This window comes from Oratosquilla oratoria, chromosome 36 (assembly GCF_046742065.1).
Source record: "Oratosquilla oratoria isolate Oo_2021 chromosome 36, ASM4674206v1, whole genome shotgun sequence".
Classification (NCBI taxonomy): Eukaryota; Metazoa; Arthropoda; class Malacostraca; order Stomatopoda; family Squillidae; genus Oratosquilla; species Oratosquilla oratoria.
The window spans coordinates 6550111-6570110 of NC_134812.1; the positions used below are offsets into that span (position 1 = coordinate 6550111).

Sequence of the window (20000 nt, forward strand, 5' to 3'; positions counted from 1 at the left end):
AGGGAGGGAGGGAGGGAGGGAGGAAGGGAGGGAGGGTGAAAGGGAAGGAGGGAGGGAGGAAGGCAGGATAGCAGGAAGAAAATAAGGACAGAAGAAATGAAGGAAGGGAGAAAGGAAGTACGGAAGGAAAGAAGGAAGGAAAGGAGGAAGAAGGTATGGATGGAAGGAAAGAAGGAAGGAAGTAAGGACAGGAGGAGGGGAGGTGGGGAGGAGGGGAGGTGGGGAGGAGGGGAGGAGGGGAGGAGGGAAGGAAGGAAGGAAGGAAGGAAGGAAGGAAGGAAGGAGAGTTGGAAGGATAGGAGGAAAGGAAGGAAGGAAGGAAGGGAGGAAAGAAGGAAAGTAAGGATGAAAGAAAGGAGGAAGGAGGGATGGAAGGAAGGAAGGAGGGAAGGAAGAGGAAGGAAGGAGGGAAGGAAGGAAAGAAGGAGGGAAGGAAGGAAGGAAGGAAGGAAGGAAGGAAGGAAGGATAGAAGGAAAGGAAAGGACTACACAGTCCATAAGGAAGGGCATACAGAAGAACATGGCGCATTCCGGAAGCAACAAAAGTGTGTTGCACGACCAACAGTAAGATGTTGCAGGATTAATCCCTTAAACACGGTGACGCCGTTGAAACATTCTATTCTGGCCAAGAAACAGACCGTTTTTTGTACACCTGAGAACTTGAACTCTGACCTCAATGGGGTCCCGATCGCTGAAGACTACTTTCAATCAAGGGTCCGTCCCCTGAGATTAATAGAATCGTCTTTTTCTTAGCCAGAATAAAGGGTATGAAGAGCGTCACCGTGTTGAAGGGGATTAGGAGCGTGGTGGGAAAGTCGAAGGGTGGTTTGAGAGACGAATGAGAATTATCTCAAAGGTGAGTGTTGGAGAATTGTCTCAAAGGCGAGTGTTGGAGAATTATCTCAGGGTGATGGAGAAATATATCACAGGGTGGTGTTAGAGAACAGGAGAATGATCTCAAAGTGATGGAGAACGATCTCAGGGTGATGGAGAAATATGTCGAAGGGTGGCGTGAGAGCGGAAGGAGAATTATCTCAAGGGTGAGTGTTGGAGAATTATCTCAAAGTGTTGGAGAACGATCTCAGGGTGATGGAGAAGTATGTCGAAGGGTGGTGTGAGAGAGGAAGGAGAATGATCTCAAGGGTGAGTGTTGGAGAATTATCTCAAAGGTGAGTATTGGAGAACGATCTCAGGGTGATGGAGAAGTATGTCGAAGGGGTGTGTGAGAGCGGAAGGAGAATTATCTCAAGGGTGAGTGTTGGAGAATTATCTCAAAGGTGAGTATTGGAGAACGATCTCAGGGTGATGGAGAAGTATGTAGAAGGGTGATGTGAGAGCGGAAGGAGAATTATCTCAAAGGTGAGTGTTGGAGAACGATATCAGGATGATGGAGAAATATGTCTCAATCACTTGTTGCCTCGAGTTTTACTAAGTGGAAAAACCCGCAGCCCCATAATGGCCGGCAACGATCCTCGGAAACTCTCGCAAGTCTCTGGGAAGAGACTTTGGGCTATTGTCTGTGTTGTGTATCAGTGTGTCACCGGTCCAAAGTGGTAAAGGAAGAGGGGATCAGTCACCGGTTGTCATCTCTCCCATGTGTGAAAAGGTGTAAGAAATACAGACCGAGTACCAGCCCCTCAGGGCTGCGTGTTTTTTTTTTTTTTTAAGATGATTTTTTAAAATGGGCAGCTTTTCAAAAAGAGGAGAAGATATTGTTGAAGGAAGAGACAGACGGAGACCCCAAGCTCTAAGAGTTTTGGAGGAGGGAGAAGTGTTGGAGAAGGTGGAGAACTCTTGGAGGCAGTATGGGATGATTGAAGGAGGAGGGATGTTCAGAGTTGTTTGGAGTGGATTTGGAGGATGTTGGAGGGAATTAGGAGGAAGTTTCTTAGAATTAGTAGAGAGTTGGAGGGGTGTAAATGTGGACACATTAGGAGGGACTATGAGGGCGTTTGTTGGAGTTGGAGGGATTTGGAGGGACATAGAGGGGGATAAGAGAGAAGAGGAGGGAAATGGAGGGTATTCGAGGATATTGAAGGAAATTGGAGGGAGTAAAGTGGAGGGAGTTGGAGGGAATTGGAGGGAGAAATTAGGATGGATTTGGAGTGTCAGGAGGGAGAGGGAGTAAATAAAATTAAAGGACGTTGGAGGGCATTGGAGGGAGTTGGAGGGAGTTGGAGGGAGAAATTAGGATGGATTTGGAGTGAATAAAATTAAATGGTTTGGGGGGCATTGGAGGTATTTTGAGGTATTTGGAGGAATTTGTAGGGCATTGGAGGAGGTAGAAATGTGTTAAGGAACAAAAGGTTTTTGGAGTTGGGGAGAATATGGCAGTGGGGTGAGGGGATCAGGGGGAGGGAGGAAGTGGGACGAGGAGGGTGATAGGGAGGGAGAGAAGGACATCGCAGTAACTAGTAACTAGTAACAGGTAACTTATAACAGGTAGCTACTGGATACTAGTAATTGGTAACCGGTAGCTAGCAACTGGTAGCTAGTAAATGATAACTATTAACTGGTAACTAGTAACTGGTAGCAGGTAATTGTTCATAAGTAACTAGTGACCGGTAACTAGTAATTGGTAACAGGTGACTAGTAGCAGGTAACTTGTAAAGAGTAACTGGTAACTAGTAGCTAATAACTAGTAGCTCGTAAACTATGAGACATTGGTAGTATCTTCCGTATTAGAAATAATGAAGTCAGTCGAGAAGGGATTATAACAAGAGGCTTATCTAGAATTAGACAGAATTACTAGGGATTTACTAGGTTAGGGACAGGAATGGGTTGCATGGGGACTAGGAAGCTTCTGGTCGAAATCCGGGAGTTGAGAAGTTTTTTGGGTCGGGGACAGGGGGATGAGAAGGTTATGGTCGGAAACCGGGGTAAAAGTAGGTTTTGGTCGGAAACCGGGGGCAGGGAAGGTTTTGGTAGGAGTCTGGAGGATCTAAGAACGTTTTGGTCGAAGTCTGGGAAATGACAAGGCTTTGGTCGGAAACCGGGGGATAAGAAGGTTTTGGTCGGACACCGGGGGATGAGGTTTTGGTCGGAAACCGGGGGATGAAAAGGTTTTGGTCGGACACCGGGGGTTGAGTTCTTGCCTCCGAACTAGAAGCTCCTGCCGAAGGAGACCATCACAAAGTCACTTTTATCGAGATCGAATTCGAGTTCGAGAGTTCTTGCTGTCTTCGTCTTCGTCTTCGTCGGTGTCGAGGGTTCCCCGCTGAAACGCCGCGCAAATGCCGTTCGCCGCGAACGGCGCCGGCGGACCGTCAGGGGGGGGGGGAAGGAAACTATGACGTCGTGACGTCACGCCCTCCGACCACGTCACACGTGTGACGTCACAGACACTCTTTTGACCTCCCTCTCACCTGTCACCACCAACACTAGCATCATTATCACCAACTTCATGATCACCAACTTCATGATCACCATTATGTCCGCACCTGCTTAGAAAATACGGCGATGTCTTCATTGAAGGATTCTGATGAGCAGACGTCACCACCCGCTACTCCTGGTTCCCTGGGCGTGCATGTGGCCAGTTCGCACTTTTCGAAGATGAGGGCGAGAAGCGGGAACAGCGGGTGTCTGTAAGTGGAGGATGAGGTTAATAGGTGGCGACAACAACAGAAGAACTAAAAAAAGAAAAACATAATGGGGAGGTTTCTTGATTTTTTTTTTTTTTTTTTTTTTTTTTTTTTTTAAAGAGGCTATGGACAACATGCAACATAATCCAAATACGAGCTAATACATAAAAAATCTATTGAAAATATATTTCTTACTTGTTTATCATTATCATTATTATTTTATTATTTTTGTCTTTTTGTGGTTTTCGAAAAATATATATATGTATTTTCAATAGGCCATGGGCAACATGCAACACAATCCAAACACAAGTTAGTACATATCAAATATACAACCTTTCCTGTAAAATAAAAATGAATAAATTCTTGCATGAATAAAATAACACTTACGCGTAAAATGTGGCTTTGCTGCCTAAATATGGACATACATACATACATACATACATACATTACATACATACATTACATATATAAAACACATCTCGCTATATACATATATCATCCCCCAATATTTATGAATAAATAAATAATATTCCCAAAGGAACATTGAACAGAGAATCAACAGCACAGTATAAGATGATGACCGCCATCAAGTTTCAGAAGCCAAATAACTCGATTTTTCGAAAGCGATTTTTTTTTTTTTTTTTTTTTTTTAAGCTACCGAAACTGTTTTCAGTATTCGGGATTTCGTCTCGATTAAGGACCATTTCGTTTTGAATGTTGGGAACTTCCGGATAATGGAAAATTTCCAATATTAGAGATTTGTTTTTCGGTGAAGAGAGCTACATGCAAATTTAAATGCTTATGAATGTCACCGAAATTCTTCCCGAAGTCTGTGAAAAACCTTGATGCGCTTCGAACAGGATCATCAGGAAAGAGTTAGACATTTCACTTTCTGGTCCCCTGAACTCCGGACCCGGGGTTGGACCCATGGTTGGACTCGGGGTTGGACTCGGGGTTGGACTCGGGGTTGGACCCGGTTGGATCTGGAATTGTACCTGGGGTTGGACCTGGTTGGACCGTGTTTGGATCTGGTTGGACCGTGGTTGGACCCAGTTTGACCTGGGGTTGGGCCCAGGGTTGGGCCGGGATTGACCCGGGGTTGGAGCTGGGATTGGACCAGGGAACGAACCCTTGGTTGGACCAATTTGGATATGGTTGGACCAGGGACTGGACCCGGGGTTGAACCCGGGGTTGGACCTGGGGTTGGACCCGTGGATGGACCTATGATTAGACCCGGTTGGACACGGTTGGACCTGGTTTTGAACCCAGGGTTGCACCCATGGTTGGACCCGAGGTTGGACCCCGTCATTGCAATTCTGCCGAAAGGAAAGGGCAAAGGACAGGAGAGAAGGAAAGGGAGGGTAAGAAAGAAGGTAAGGGAAGACAGGAAGAAGGGAGGAAGGGAGGAAAGGAAGAAGAGAGGAAGGGAAGAAGGGAGGAAAGGAAGAAAGGAGGAGAGGAAGAAGGAAGGAATGGAAGAAGGAAATAGGCAGGAAGGCAAGGAAGGAAGAAAGAAAAAAAGAAAGAAGGGAAGAAAAGGAACAAAGAAAGGAAACAAGGAAGGAAACAAAGAAAGAAGGAAGAAGTGAAGGAAGGAAGGAAGGGCGGGAAGGCGGGAAGGAAGGGCAAGAAGGAAGGACAGGAAGGAAGGACAAGAAGGGTAAGGCGCCTGAGCTGCACGGCCGAATCTCGAGCGTCGGGCATCGGGCAGACAACTCTGTACGGAAAATTATAAACATGCACATAAAGTACGATATATATGCATATTATGTATATCCAAGTCTCCTTCCCTCCTACTCCCCCCCGCCCGCTTCTCTCTATTTCTCTCTCTCTCTCTCTCTCTATTTCTTTCTTTCAGTCTTTATATGTGTGTGTCAGTGTGTGTGTGTGTGTGTATGTTTGGTATGTGTATACAATATGTATTGCATCTATATATATATATATATATATATATATATATATATATATATATATATATATATGAAGGTGGAAAAAGAAGTCACGGGTCTAGTTCCGAGTTACTGAGTTTATTCCTGACCGGTTTCGCTCTGTGCGAAACCGGTCAGGAATAAACTCAGTAACTCGGAACTAGACCCGTGACTTCTTTTTCCACCTTCATCAACTTGTCACAATGTACCAACATATATATATATATATATATATATATATATATATATATACATAAACGTATACGCATGCATACGCACGTACGTAAACCTACACGTACACACACACACACACACACACGATTTTTTTTTCAAAAAGGAAGGAAACTTATGGATGAATGGCTGCAAAGAATTTTCGAAAGAAAAAAAAATAGAGGCCACGTGCGACTGCAAGAAAGCCTATGAATTCCAAATACAAATGGAAGGGAGACAGGAGGAAATGCAAAAATTAGGAAAGGAAATGTTAGAATTAGGAGAGAAATAAACCTGTTAAGGTCTCATGGGAGGAATATGGAGCAAGGTTAGGTTAATGAAAAAGAAGAGAGAGAGAGAGAGAGAGAGAGAGAGAGAGAGAGAGAGAGAGAGAGAGAGAGAGAGAGAGAGAGAGAGAGAGAGAGAGAGAGAGAGAGAGAGAGAGAGAGAGAGAGAGAGAGAGAAGAGGAGAGAAGAAAAAAAGAAAAAAAAGGAAGAAGAAGAAAAAGAAGAAGAAGAAGAAAAAGAAGAAGAGAAGAAGAGAGAAGAGAAGAGAAGAGAAAAGAGAAGAGAAAAGAGAAGAGAAAAGAGAAGGAAAAGAATAGAGAACAAGAGAGAAGAGAAGAGAAGAGAAAAGAGAAGAGAAAAGAGAAGAGAAAAGAGAAGAAAAGAGAAGAGAAGAACAACGGGGAAAAGCAGAACGTCTCTGAAAAGTAGACACTGAGATGTCAATCAAGTATTCATATTAAAAACCTAACTCGTGAAACGCTCATGGCGGGTCGGAAGATATGCATGGCTTTCATAAATCGAGAGAAAGCTTTTAAGGTGGGCAAAATATTTATTACAGGAAGCGTTGGAGAGCATGTCAGACGAAAACGAGGCACAAGTAATATTGTGTGCGGAAGATACGCGCGTTTTAGTGTAGAGTCAGGGTTGCAAGCTGGGATAAGTGATGTCCCCATATTTGTTCAACAAATTTATGAACCAAATGGTGAACGGCGTTCGAGCGGATTCACAGGAGAAAAGGGAGGTATTGTGAGGACCACAAGAGACGTAAACGTTTGCTTTGTGTTTACTGTCAACAGAGGAAACGTTTCAAAGTATGGGGGAACGTTTACGTTATCTCCCTTACGTACCGGGTGGTATTTTTCTTTGCCGTCCAGCGGTCGTCTGGTTATTTTATTCCTCTCCCACTCCCGCCTCGGTAGCGGCAGGATTATAATCTATCTTACGGTGTTTATGAGAAACATATCGGATAAAAGATAACCCATCTTTATTCTGTTCTTAAGAAAAGGATAATATAATCTAACAAGATCACGATAATGGAAAAATGGAAGAAGTGTCACACATTTCCTTTTATTCTGACTACAACACCATCTCGGTGACAAAGGAGACCTATACTCTGATTTGGTGTTTATGAGAAACATCTCGGATAAAAGGTAACCCATCTTTATGCTTAAGAAAAGAACAATACAATTTAGCAAGTTCACGACAATGGAAAAGTAAAAGTGTCTATTCCGTCTCAGTTACGGAGAGCTCCAATACTCTTATTTGGTGTTTATGAGAACCGTGATACAAGGTCAATACGAGTTATCAGGTGCCTTATGAAATCAAGGTCACGGTCCTGTAAAGGAAGACAAAGGTTCTAAAACAACGAACCCCAAGGTGACTAGACAAACCTTAATGGAGGACGGGAGTGTTCAGGTACATTAAAGTGGACGGGGAAGCGGAAAGCGGAAAGGGTGGATGTTACAAAACCTGGCAGTTGAGAAATAGCAAGAGCGATAAAGAAAAAAAGCCACGGGAAACTGGAGAAGTGACAATAAATAAAGGTGGAGATGACGTCACCTGGAGTGAAACCAATCTTTCCCGCGTGGGTGTGACTCGTGGACGTTCTAGGGTGGAGAGGGGACGAGGGATCGTGTTAGGGAAATATGCGATGAACGGTACCAAAGAAAGAAAATTGAAGAAATTAAAGACTGATAGATAGATAGATGAAGAAAGAGGTTGACATGGTACGGCCATCTTCTAAGAATAAGTAAAGAGAATTTGGTATATAATTTAATATTCTATGATTGAGAGGGACACAGGATGTTGAAGACTAAAAGCAAAAGACAAGATAATGCTGAAGAGTGGATTCAGAGGAAGGTAATGATCATGAAGCAGTCAGTAAAACTTATGAGAACAAGTAAATGAATAAAGTAAAATTATACAAGATAGTAAAAAAAAAAAAAATATATGAGGAAAGAGATACTCCTTACACAAGTGAGACCAAAGAATAGACGGGTGTGGAAAACCATTAAGAAGGAAAGATTGTCACGATATATTGTATATGTTGGGATTCGACTGTTTATCCTTTAAATTCTGGTTGAATTTGCGTAGTGACAGGAAAGTTAAATACTTCGGATTTCACTTTCATCTTCTCCAGAACATGTGTGAATCACCGTTGTCTTTGATCACGTGTTGGTCCCGTGATCGACAACTATTACCCTTCCGGATGAGAGCTGAGCGCTTATATACTGCCCGATCTATGGGTAATGCTCTTTCGCTCCTCTCTCTCTCTCTCTCTCTCTCTCTCTCTCTCTCTCTCTCTCTCTCTCTCTCTCTCTCTCTCTCTCTCACACACACACACACACACACATATATTACTTCCCCCCATTAATTCAGTGCCGTACTTTCATCCGAATATAATTCTAATTCTGAAAAAATAATACACGCACACATACATATAGATAAATAAAGGCTCATGTGTATGTATGTATGTATGTATGTATGTATGTATGTATGATATACTTAAGAGTAATTCCGTTGCAAACTCAGTCGGTTCTTTCGATGCTTTACTCACACACACACACACATATTATATATATATATATATATATATATATATATATACATATATATACATATATATATATATACATATATATATATATATATATATATATATATATATATACATATATATACATATATATATATATACATATATATATATACATATATATATACATATATATACATACACACACATATATAAACACACACATCTTACTTCGTTCACTGCAAAGGCTTGTCTTCATTCTCGTATTCAAATTGCCCCAAGGTAGTTCTCTTACGCTCAAATTAAAGCACATCGTCCCACGTTACAATTGCCCCACATACGCTTTGCTATAGCGTTGCCCATACCACTGCCCATTGCCCCACGCCCCTCGTGCTGCAGCCCTGCCGTTGCCCCCTGTCCTCCCCTCCAATCGCTTTGCCCCACCGTTGCCCCTGTACATTCCCGTCAGCTCGTCCCTTTTGCCCCCACTTTGTTCCTCTGTGGAGGTTAGTTCTTGCTCTCTTCTCATCTCCCCTTCTTGTGTCTATTGCTTCTTCCCTTTGGAGGTCTCCTCCTCCTCCTCCTCCATTTTCCTCTCCCCAAATCCTCTCTTTCTCTCTCTCGCTCTCTCTCTCCCCCTCTTCCTTTTCTCGTTTACTGTTCTTGTTCTAGCCCCAATCTTCCTCCGTTCTCGTTTTTTGTTGTTCTTCTTCTTCTTCCTCCTCTCATTCTCCTCTCCCCACAAACTCTCCTTCTCTCTTCCTTCCCCTCCTCAGGCTCTCCTCTTTCTCTTTACATTTACTCCTCTTCTTCCATCCCTATTCTTCTCTTTCCTCCCCTCTTCTTCTTCTTCTTCTTCTGTCACTATTTATTCCTCCCCCTCCTTCTTCCGTCTTCGTCATCTTTATTTCCGCCTGCGTTCTACTATTTCTCTCCATCCACATGCCTCAACCACGGCATCCCAGCTGAACCAATAATTTATGTTAATGCAAATATATATAAGCGTATCCGATAGTATTTCATCTATTTGTGAATTTGTGTATAGGTAAACGCGCGCTCGCCCGCACGCCCACACGCGGAGACGAAAACAAACACACACACACGTACACACATACATACACAGAGACACGTACACACACACAAACCGTACGCGAACGCATAAGACTGTTCACAGTCCATTTTTCATTCCCCTCCGCTAATGCCACTCACTTTTATTTCCTCCTTGTTTTCATGTCACCTCGTCTCTATTCACGCTGTGTATTTGTTGAACATCCACAGCGACATCACACACTTGCTCCGTCATGCCTCGACTCGCTCGTACCTGCTCCTCACTGTCCTCGACCACTTAACTCTCAAGCTATAGATCTTCAAGCTCTCCATAACGCTATTCTAGCAACAAGCTCATACGCCTTCATCAAGACCATAAAAGCCACAAACAAATCCCTTCCTATTCCACTTTACTTTCACACCATATATCTTCAAAAGCTTTCCAAAACATTAATATAACAACACGCTCACACGCCTTCATCAAGTCCATAAAAACCACAAACAAATCCCTTACTATTCCGCTTTACTTACATATAGTATATCTTCAAAAGCTTTCCATAACATTAATATAACAACACGTTCATACGCCTTCATCAAGTCCATAAATGCTGCAAACAAATCCTTTCCTTTTCCACTTTACTTTTACGCCATGTACTGCATCTCTAAAAGCTTTCCATAACATTATTCTAACACGCTCATAAGCCTTCAGTTTCCTTTATTACATTATCATTTGATATATGTGTATGTACATAATTATACGGACGTATACGCACGCGCGCGCACGCACACACACACGTTGCAATTAGGATCACAAAATTAAAAGTTTAGATATCTGTGACGGTGATGGGAATAGTTGTCAACCAAGTTCTTGTGGTATATTGCGAATATTAGCTTCAGTTCCTTTAATTATTTTCTATTTCATTAGTTCATTTAACTATTTATTTTTATTTTTTATTCATTTTTTCTATTTTTTAGAATTTATAAGCGTTGTAGACCACATTCTATACCTAGACAATGAAACCTTTTACACCACACGATACTGGCATCTCGTCAAAAAGAAAAAAGAGGAGGAAGAGGAAGAAGAAGAAGAAGGATAAGAAGAAAAAGAAGAAGAAGAAGAAGAAGATGAAAGTGGAGGAGGAGGAGGAGGAGGTGGAGGATGACGATGAGGTGAAGGATGAGGATGAAGAGGTGGAGGTGGAGATGAAGGAGGAAGAGGAGGAGGTGGAGATGGAGGAGGAAGAGGAGGAGGAGGAGATGGAGGAGGAAGAGGAGGAGGAGGAGGAGGAGTAGGAGGAGGAGGAGGAAGAGGAGGAGAAATAAGAAGAGGAGGAGGAGGAGGAGGAGGAGGAGGAGGAGAAGGGGGAGGCCTTATATATTAGAACTATGTTAATCCACTCCCGGTCTCGACGGCGCTTGTGGTTTACGACGGCACTCGGCGGCCGCCGATCGCGAGACTCCAAATAAAATCCCAAAGACCCAAGGAGGTTTCAACCAAATTACTCTTGAAGAAAAAGAAAAAAAAAAAAAAGCGAAACTCAAAATTATTCTCCAAGAAAAAAAATGGAGGAAGGGAAAGTGAAATTTAGAAATTACACTTAAAGAAAAAACGGAGAAAGGAGAATTCAAAATGATTCCTGAAGAATAAGAAGAAGAAAAAAATCAAAATTACTCATGAGGGTATTTTCTTAAAGGAAAATTTTGGAAAATTTCAAAATTACTTTTTGAAAAAAAAAGGAGAAAGGAAAACGAATAATAGTATGAAGAGAAAAGGATAATGGGAGGGAGGAGAGGAGTAATGATGTAGGATATGGGAGTGGAAGGGAGGAGAATAGGGGAGGAGGGAAAGAATGAAGGATAGAAGGATACGGATTGTGAGAGGAGGAGAATGAGGGAGATAAGGAGGGAATGAGGGAGATAGTGAAGGAATGAGAGAACGAGGGAAGGAGGGAAGGAGAAGGTAAATGGGAAAGAGGGAGGTAGGGAAATAGGGATTTCAGGAACACACGGGTTAAATCCCGTTCCTATTAATCCCCTATTCGTATACCCGTGTATACGGGATAGGGATTTTTTTAAAACTATTTTCAGGGACATTTTTATGGAATTCTCAATTATCTGGGGTATTTTTTCTTTTACCTGTTTGACGCTAAATGATTTTATTCATTTAAGAGAGAACCAGGGTTGATGCTCAAGATGAAGTCTGACCTTGGACTTGCTGTCAGGTGATTCTATTCACTTCGGGAAGACCTCGAGGTTCTCCTCAAACCGAGGACAACCTTGTATTGGCTTCGATGTCTGACAAGGCCAAGAACAAAGCGGAGTATTCGTCATCCATAACTAAATAATAGTGCGATCCCTTTCAACACCAAACACCCAAACATCGCCTCCCCCTTTTGCGTCCTCTGATGCCCGGCCACTAATCCCCCCTCCCCCCCCACCCTTCTCCCCCCTCCCCCCCATAACCCTCAATAAATTGCGCCACTCAAGCTCCCGCAAATCCCTCACTTCGGGGGCTTCATCTACGGCTTCCCTCACTCCTCCTCCTCCTCCTTCCCCGGCACCGGATAAAGTTCCGGGCCCGGGCGGATAACGTTCCGGATAAACGAGGATTTCGTCACCTTGTGTGGGTTCACCCCTTTGGCGGCGTCGCTGAGGTGCGCGCAGGAAGCACCCGGACGGGGGAGAGGGGGGGGGAGATCAGTAGGGGGAAAGGGTAATGGGGTGAAAGGAAAAGGGGTGATGATGGCTACTTTGGTGTGTGTGTGTGTGTGTGTGTGTGTGTGTGTGTGTGTGTGTGTGTGTGTGTGTGTGTGTGTGTGTGTGTGTGTGTGTGTGTGTGTGTGCGCGTGTGTGTGTGTGTTTCACCATGGTCTTGGATCAAATGTTGGACTCTTGATCAACAGCTACTTCCCTCCCGTATACGAGAGCTCAGAGCTCATATATAACTGATCTATGGGTAATGCTGTGACCTTACACGCACACAGATACCCCAACTCCCCGCCCACGAGAGTTGGAGTAACGACTCGCAGCGCAGCGATACTGAAATTATTTCAGTCCTGGGCGGGCGCGCGCGTTCACGTCCGTGTTTGTCTCTATGTGCAAATGATCGCTAGTGTACACGCGCACACACACGTGACTGCTCGATATGTCGGTTATGTGTACACGATATGGTACGTGTGTAAGTCCCGCGGAATAAATCATACACACCGTTGTGTAATGCTTACACACCATTACACACGACAGACACGGCCAGAGGGGGCCTCCCCTAGAAAGGTCCTCGCCCCAACCCGTGTGTGTGTGTGTGTGTGTGTGTGTGTGTGTGTGTGTGTGTGTGTGTGTGTGTGTGTGTGTGCGCGCGTGTCGTCTGATGATATAATTCAACTCTGTGGAGACTCTGGGATTTATATAAGATTTTTTTTCAGACTTGCTCACCGATCGGAAGCTTCAAGAACTTCCGAAATCCAAAAACCGAAAACCAAAATCCAAAACCAAAAAAAAAAAACAAAAAAAAAACGAAGACAAAATAAATTGTTTCGAAAAAAAAATGCTAGAAATATACATATAGAAAAAAAAATCTTTATCCAAAATTTTATGAATTTTCTTTCACTTAATGCGAATATCGGAAGGCCACTAATTCCAGAGATCCTTTCCGCATCCGACTTCGAAGACCCGAGATCGATCCCCAACGGATACCGATGACATTCACTTGCCCTGGCTACAGTGAGGGTGAAGGTGACGGTTCTGGCCACAGCGAAGAGTCTCCTGGCGGAAGCTTCCTCTCTTCTCCTTTCAGGTTAATCGTTTCAAGTAATCAGGTCGGAAATGATCTCGGGAGCGCTGAAGGAGGAAGAAGAGGAGGAGGAGGAAAAAGAGGAGGAGGAGGAGGAAAAGGAAGAGGAGGAGAAGGAAGAGGAAGAAGAAGGAAGAGGTAGAAAAGGAGGAAGAGGAGAAGGAAGAAGCAGAGGAGGAGGGCGGGGAAAAGGAGAAGAAAGAGGATAATGAGGATGAGAAGGAAGAGGAAGAAAAAGAGTAGAAGAAAGAAGCAGAGGAAGAGGAGGAGGAAAAGGAAGATGAAAAGAAGTGGAAGTAGAAAGTGGAAGATGAAGAGGGGGAAGCGGAGTCGGAGGAAGATGAAGAGGAGGAGGAGGAGGAGGAGGGGGAATAGTAGGAGGAGGAAGAGGAAGAGGAAGAGGAATAGGTGGAGGAGGAGGAGGAAGAGGAGGAGGAAGAGGAGGAGGAGGAGGAAGAGGAGGAGGAGGAGGAATAGAAGGAGGAGGTGGAAGAGGAGGAATAGAAGGAGGAGGTGGAGGAGGAGGAGGAAGACTGTCCGCGACAGAGACGACTCGACGGAGCGCGAGACTTCCAGCAAAGCTAATCGCAGGTGACACTTGGCGTCCGCGCCGCTGGGAAAGGAGCGCTTGAACTTGACTTTGTAGGGGACAACGACGGTGTCCTACAATACGGAGGACTGCGTGTGTACGTGTGTACGTGTGTGTGTGTGTGTGTACGTATGTGTGTGCACAGGAATGGAGATGTCTCTTGTCTCCATTGTTAAACTCGGTTTTATTTATTCATTCTCTGATTTATCTATTTTATTTGTCTACTTTATTTATCTTTTTTTTATCCACATTGCTCCACAGATTGATGCACTACACGAAAATTTGCGCTTCTTGATAGCTTTCAAGTTATTTGTTTTTCTTTTTATTCTTCCAATGATCGAATGTGTATATAATAACAATACTGAGCCAGTTACCTGAGTACTGATACTGACTCGTAAGTCACACAAAGAAGGCCAGCAATGCACTAGTAAAGGGCACATTTAGCTTAGTACGATTATCGCGGTACGACTATTGCTCAACGATGATCGTTCATGGTTCTTTGACGATCATTAAACGATTGTCTAGAACCTTTTTATTTTCTAATGGGGATGTTTTGCTCTAAGCTGTAAAGTACGAGGCTGATTTTTTTAACCGAATCTACAACCAACACGTTTACCTAAATAGGATTCCAGGTAGTAGGATGCGCGTCACCCACCATCGGCTATGGTAGTAGGCTAATAATTGCACCTAGCGCCCGTACTAATATCCTTTTACTAGTCACCAGCTAGAACTCATACTAGTCGAGAACTAGCACTACTGATTAACTAACACAGTCAACTTGACTGATCGCTGTTCCCACCAGGAGACGCTCAACTACGGCCAAAGCAACTATCTTTGCCCTATGTGTTCGGATAGCCAGGACAGGTGATAGTCACTGGCGGTACCGCATAGTCAAGAAAAACAAAACAGCGCGGTTGTGTGTGATCGCTTCCATTGACTTACAATGCAATTGAACCGCGGCGGTTATTATTTTAGGTATATTTGAACGATTTTCGGGATTTGTTCCCCCAATTTATTTTAGGGATTTTTTTTAACCTATTCAGTGCCAACGGCGCCCTTGACTTATTTGTTTCTGGTTCAACGCTTGAAATTTTCATGCATTTGGGGACAGATGAAGTCCGCGAACTTCGGAAGTTTCCGGACAAGAGCGCTGCCGAAGAACCTCCTGTCGAAGAGATCGAGGCTAACATGAACTTCGCGAACTTCGGAAGTTTCCCGGACAAGAGCACTGCCGAAGGGGGATCGTTCTTCCTCAGGAAATACAATCCACCTCGATCCACCAAAGGTGGAAGTTGGCCAGGAGCTTACGCCAAGAGGCGATGAGTAGTTGCAGCCGAAGCCGTCACATTTGGCCTGTTTCACCCATGGACTGTTTGGGCTGGTCACTGCTGAGAATCGGAGAGAAGTGCGGGATTCGAACCCACATATGAGCGAATGCGAGACAAATACACTTCCGATACGCTACTAGCTTAGCAAAAATGTTGAAACAATCATTAGACGATACATTAAAAAAATCATAATGACAATAGTGGATGAAAAGGAGTAGACGATAATAACTAACGTCATGATTAGATATTATAAATAAGCTGAAACGAATAGAGAAATAGGCACGAACATATAAAGTGATAATGACAAAACAGACGAAAAACAATGATAATAAAACATCTTAGGAGCAATCGGCCGGTGATTTGCTTTGGTTATTATATGTATATTTTTCATTATCATTATCTTTCCCGGATTCTGCCAGACGTACAACTATGGCAACAAGCTCCGTCAACAATGATATGGAAAAAGGGATTTTCAATTCTTACACTACTCAAGACACGTCCGCCATTTGGTAGACATGACAACAGAAATAAACAAGAGGATAGCGCGTCTTTCGCTAATTATTATACGACAGATCTCTGCGTTTTTTGTTATTACCATATATCAAGTCTCCAACACATCGTAAAGTGTTGATGAATTTATTCACTCAACTGTACACTCCATATATATATATGTATATATATATATATATATATATATATATATATTTATATATATATATATATATATATATATATATATATATATATATATATATATATAATGTACACACACACATATTAATATATGACTTATCAACTCACTGTCGGAGAATAAGATAAGAGGAACAGAAAATCAGCATATTTCGACCACTATCTGTGGTCCTCTTCAGCAGATAATGTAGCATATTTTACAAATGTGCTACATTATATATATATATATATATATATATATATATATATATATATATATATATACACACACACACCCGTGTATTTCTTTCAAGTCTCTTTTTCTACTACGGTAATTTTACATAGATTTCCCACAATGATGTGAAAGTATTATTATCATTACTATCATCTTTATTACTATTAATTATTATCACTATTATCATTATTTCTATTCTTTCAGTTTCATGATTACATATTCGTTTTTCATCTTCTCTTATTATGTTCTAATTGATCTTATTCTATCTATTTATTGATCCATTTATTTTATTTATATATCTATATTTTTACAAAATTCTTTGACCCAGTCTTAGCAAATGGCCTCCGCTCCTGAAGACGATAAAGACGATTTCGATGACCCGCATGGCCAGAGAGACGGATATATAGACGGGTAAGGTGACAGAAAGACGGATACTTAAACGGGTAAGAGGGCAGGGAGGTGGATAATTAGACGGGTAGGAAAACAGAGACGGACATTTAGACGGGCAAGAGTACAGGGAGGTGGATGATTAGACGGGTAAGGACAGAAAGACGGATATTTAGACTGGTAAAAGGACAGAAAGAATATCTAGACGGAATGATGGACGGACGGACGGGTAAGAAGACAAAGACGGATATTTAGACGGGACGGCCAGACAAGTCAGCACAGCCCAGGACTCGACCCCCCCTCTCCCACCCGCCCATCCCTCCATCCCTTACCTCCCCCCCCTCCCCCCGACACGGCGGAACAAATATACCATCACCTGTCAGTCCTGTGAATAGGATTTCTGCAGGATTTCGGTGACGCCAAGACAGTGTAGTGGGATTAACACTTAGGATTATCTTTGAAGGATTGTAGACAAATAATTGGGATCTGTGGGATGCCAGCTTATTGGGCGGCTTGTAATAAACGATGGCTTTTGGCGAAGCCGCCCCCCCCCCACCCAGCCCCCTTCCGAGGAGGGAGTGGGTGGGGCGGGTGGTGGTGGTTGAATATCTTTATACATTTTAATTTCCTAAGGCCGGTGTCAGATCGCCCGGCGCCAATGCTGCGGTGTCACACATTTCGGCGCCAATGGGTTTGTTTTTGGCGCCAGCAAATTATCCCTTAGGAGTCCTTAGAATTCAAAGGTTATAGTATTTTGACCAGGGGGGGGGGTCATATCAAGTCTTGGCTGTCGCCAGGTGATTTTATTCAGATAATTAAACTTGCAAACGTCATTTGGCCGCATCCGACGTTGACGCACAGTGTGACTCTGACATAACCTCTCTCTTCTCCTCTTCCGCGTTCCACCATAACCATTACTCCCCATTAAAACAATGCTCCGTTATCTACCAAAAAGGACCTTTAAAGGCTTATCACCACATTTAGGGCTACTATTCAGCACTTGAGGGCTATAATCAAATTTTCTATCCAACATCCCGTCCCCATCAAAACAAGGCTTCCATTTCCATGGTAAGGGGCTTGTATGGTCCCAGGGCTACTAATCAGCATTTCAGGGCTACAAATCATCCCGGGCTACCTTTCGGCTATTCACGGGACATCAACCAATCTGGACTCGCTCGACCAATCAGGGCTACAGGCTCAGGGTTTTAGTACGTCAAGCCCCGATTCTCAAGGGCTCGTAAGAGATCTAAAAGCCCTATTCTCCTCTACCCCATCTTCCTTAGCCCATTACTTTATCGCCCCCTTCATAGCCCACACGAAGCCCATCCCCTCAGGTCTACGAGGATAGAAGCAATGTACACTACTAGTAGTGACAAGATATCCCAACACCTGTAGTATTACTCATACAACTATAATTACACTATAGTAACTTGGTAACCTTAATACATTATCAGAGTAACCCAATGATAATGTTAGCCGTAAAACACTGGTAATGGTAATTCGCACCAAAGTATTACCGGGGCGAAGTAACCCTTATAGTACAATAGTAATCGTATTATGGTAATCCCTCCATGGTATTAGCCCGGTAATGCGAATACCAAATTATTCCACGAGTCGCTCAAAATAGACAAACAATTAAATAAATGAAAACAAAATTAAATAAAAATAAAAATTGAATAATATAGAATAAAATAAAATAATTGTACTATTGTAACTTCAACAACGATACCAACCTGATATCGGAAATACCAAAGTCTTATGGTAACTCCCCCATCTTTCCCACCTATCTGGTATCTCAAATACTAAAATACTCCCTGGGTCGATCTAATACCACAAAAGTAATGGTATTGCAGGCCGCTCCACCATAATAGTATCGGTATTATGGTAACTTCCTCCCCCTCACCTATCCTTTCCATTATGGTATCAATCTAATACCGCGAATGCCTGAGTTGCTCTAATACCACAATAGTAATAGTATTGTAGGCCGCTCTACGAATAGGCGAATAATAGTATCGGTCTTATGGTAAATTGCACCCCACTACACTCATAATATCACCACGGTAGGCACATAATAGTATCGGTATTATGGTAAATAGCATCCCACTACACTCACTATCTCGCTGTAATAGGCTCACAATAGTATCGGTATTATGGTAACTTATAGCCCACTACGCTTACAATCTCACCACAGTAAACCCTACCACACTCACTATCTTACTACGGTAGTCGCATAGTAATATATTATGGCAACTTAAACCCCACTACACACACAATCTCGCTATAGTAACCCCTACCACACTCACAATCTCACTATGGTAGTTGCGCAATAGTATATTGTGGTAATTTACGCACTACTACCCTCACAATCTCAGTATGGTAACCCCTACCACATTCACAATCTCACTACGGTTGTCGCACAATAGTATATTATGGTAATTTACGCACTGCTACACTCACTATGGTGTCAAATCGGCATCGCGAATTCCTGGCACCAAAGTTGGCACTGGAGCCAAAGGCACTTCAGCAGGTCAACCATCGCGATGGCACATCGTTGAAGATACGCTGACCAGACCCGAATCGCCCTGTTTGGCCACTAACAGCCGCCCGGCATCCCAACTACCTTGTTAACGACCCGGCCGCGTAGTTACAGGTAGTTAGACTCAAGTCCGACCTATTCGCTGGAATGTCTCCTCGGTTTCGGTGGGGCTTGGAGATCGTATGCGGAGACGTGTATGAGGTCCAGGAGATCGGGGGAGGTTTGTGTGTGTTTTGGTCACGGTTGGTGTTATGACCTCGTTCACCAGCGGTTCTATCCTGATGGCCCTTCTGGTGCCGCTGTTGTGTGTGTTTGGTTATAGGAGATCAAGGGAGTATTGGGCAGGAGATAGAACGTAGGAGACTAGTATGATGACCAGATCATGGAGATCATTTGCCTGGGCTATGGGCGACCAAGGATATTGGGGAGGAGATAGAATATAGGAGACCAATATGATGTCCAGGAGATCATGGAGATCATTTGCTTCGGCTATGGGAGACCAGGGGAATTGGGAAGGAGATCATAGGTGGAAGACGTGTATGTATAGATCTGGGTAAAGGAGATCTGAATATGGCGGAGACCAGGATGAAGGATATTCACATGAGATCAGGATAGGAGACAGAGGTAACGTGATCAGTGTATTTGATCTGCGTTAGGAGACATTTGTGATACTGCGGAGATACCGGGTACTGATATAACGCTGAGGGAATGGGAGAACGGATACGGAGATCGGTTTAATGCTTTGGAGATTGACGTTGGTATGATATTGATGAAGCCAAGGTAGGCGAACAGACCTTGGAGACCAGAGGAAGTTAAGAGTATCGGAATTTGGAGATAAACATAGGGAGTCTGTCGTCCTAGGAGATCTCTGGAGAC

The 20000-nt window shown here is 43.3% G+C and overlaps 1 protein-coding gene across 1 annotated transcript in view; it reads right to left on the reverse strand.

Annotated features, from left to right (window-relative positions):
• Positions 1-1648: 1648 nt before the first annotated feature.
• Positions 1649-20000, reverse strand: part of hth (Meis homeobox homothorax) — a 33861-nt gene continuing 15509 nt past the window's right edge. The window contains exon 3 of the mRNA XM_076174448.1: positions 1649-3582. Within this exon, the coding sequence (XP_076030563.1) occupies positions 3429-3582 (154 nt within the window). The 3' untranslated portion in view covers positions 1649-3428. The remainder of the gene's footprint in view (positions 3583-20000) is intronic.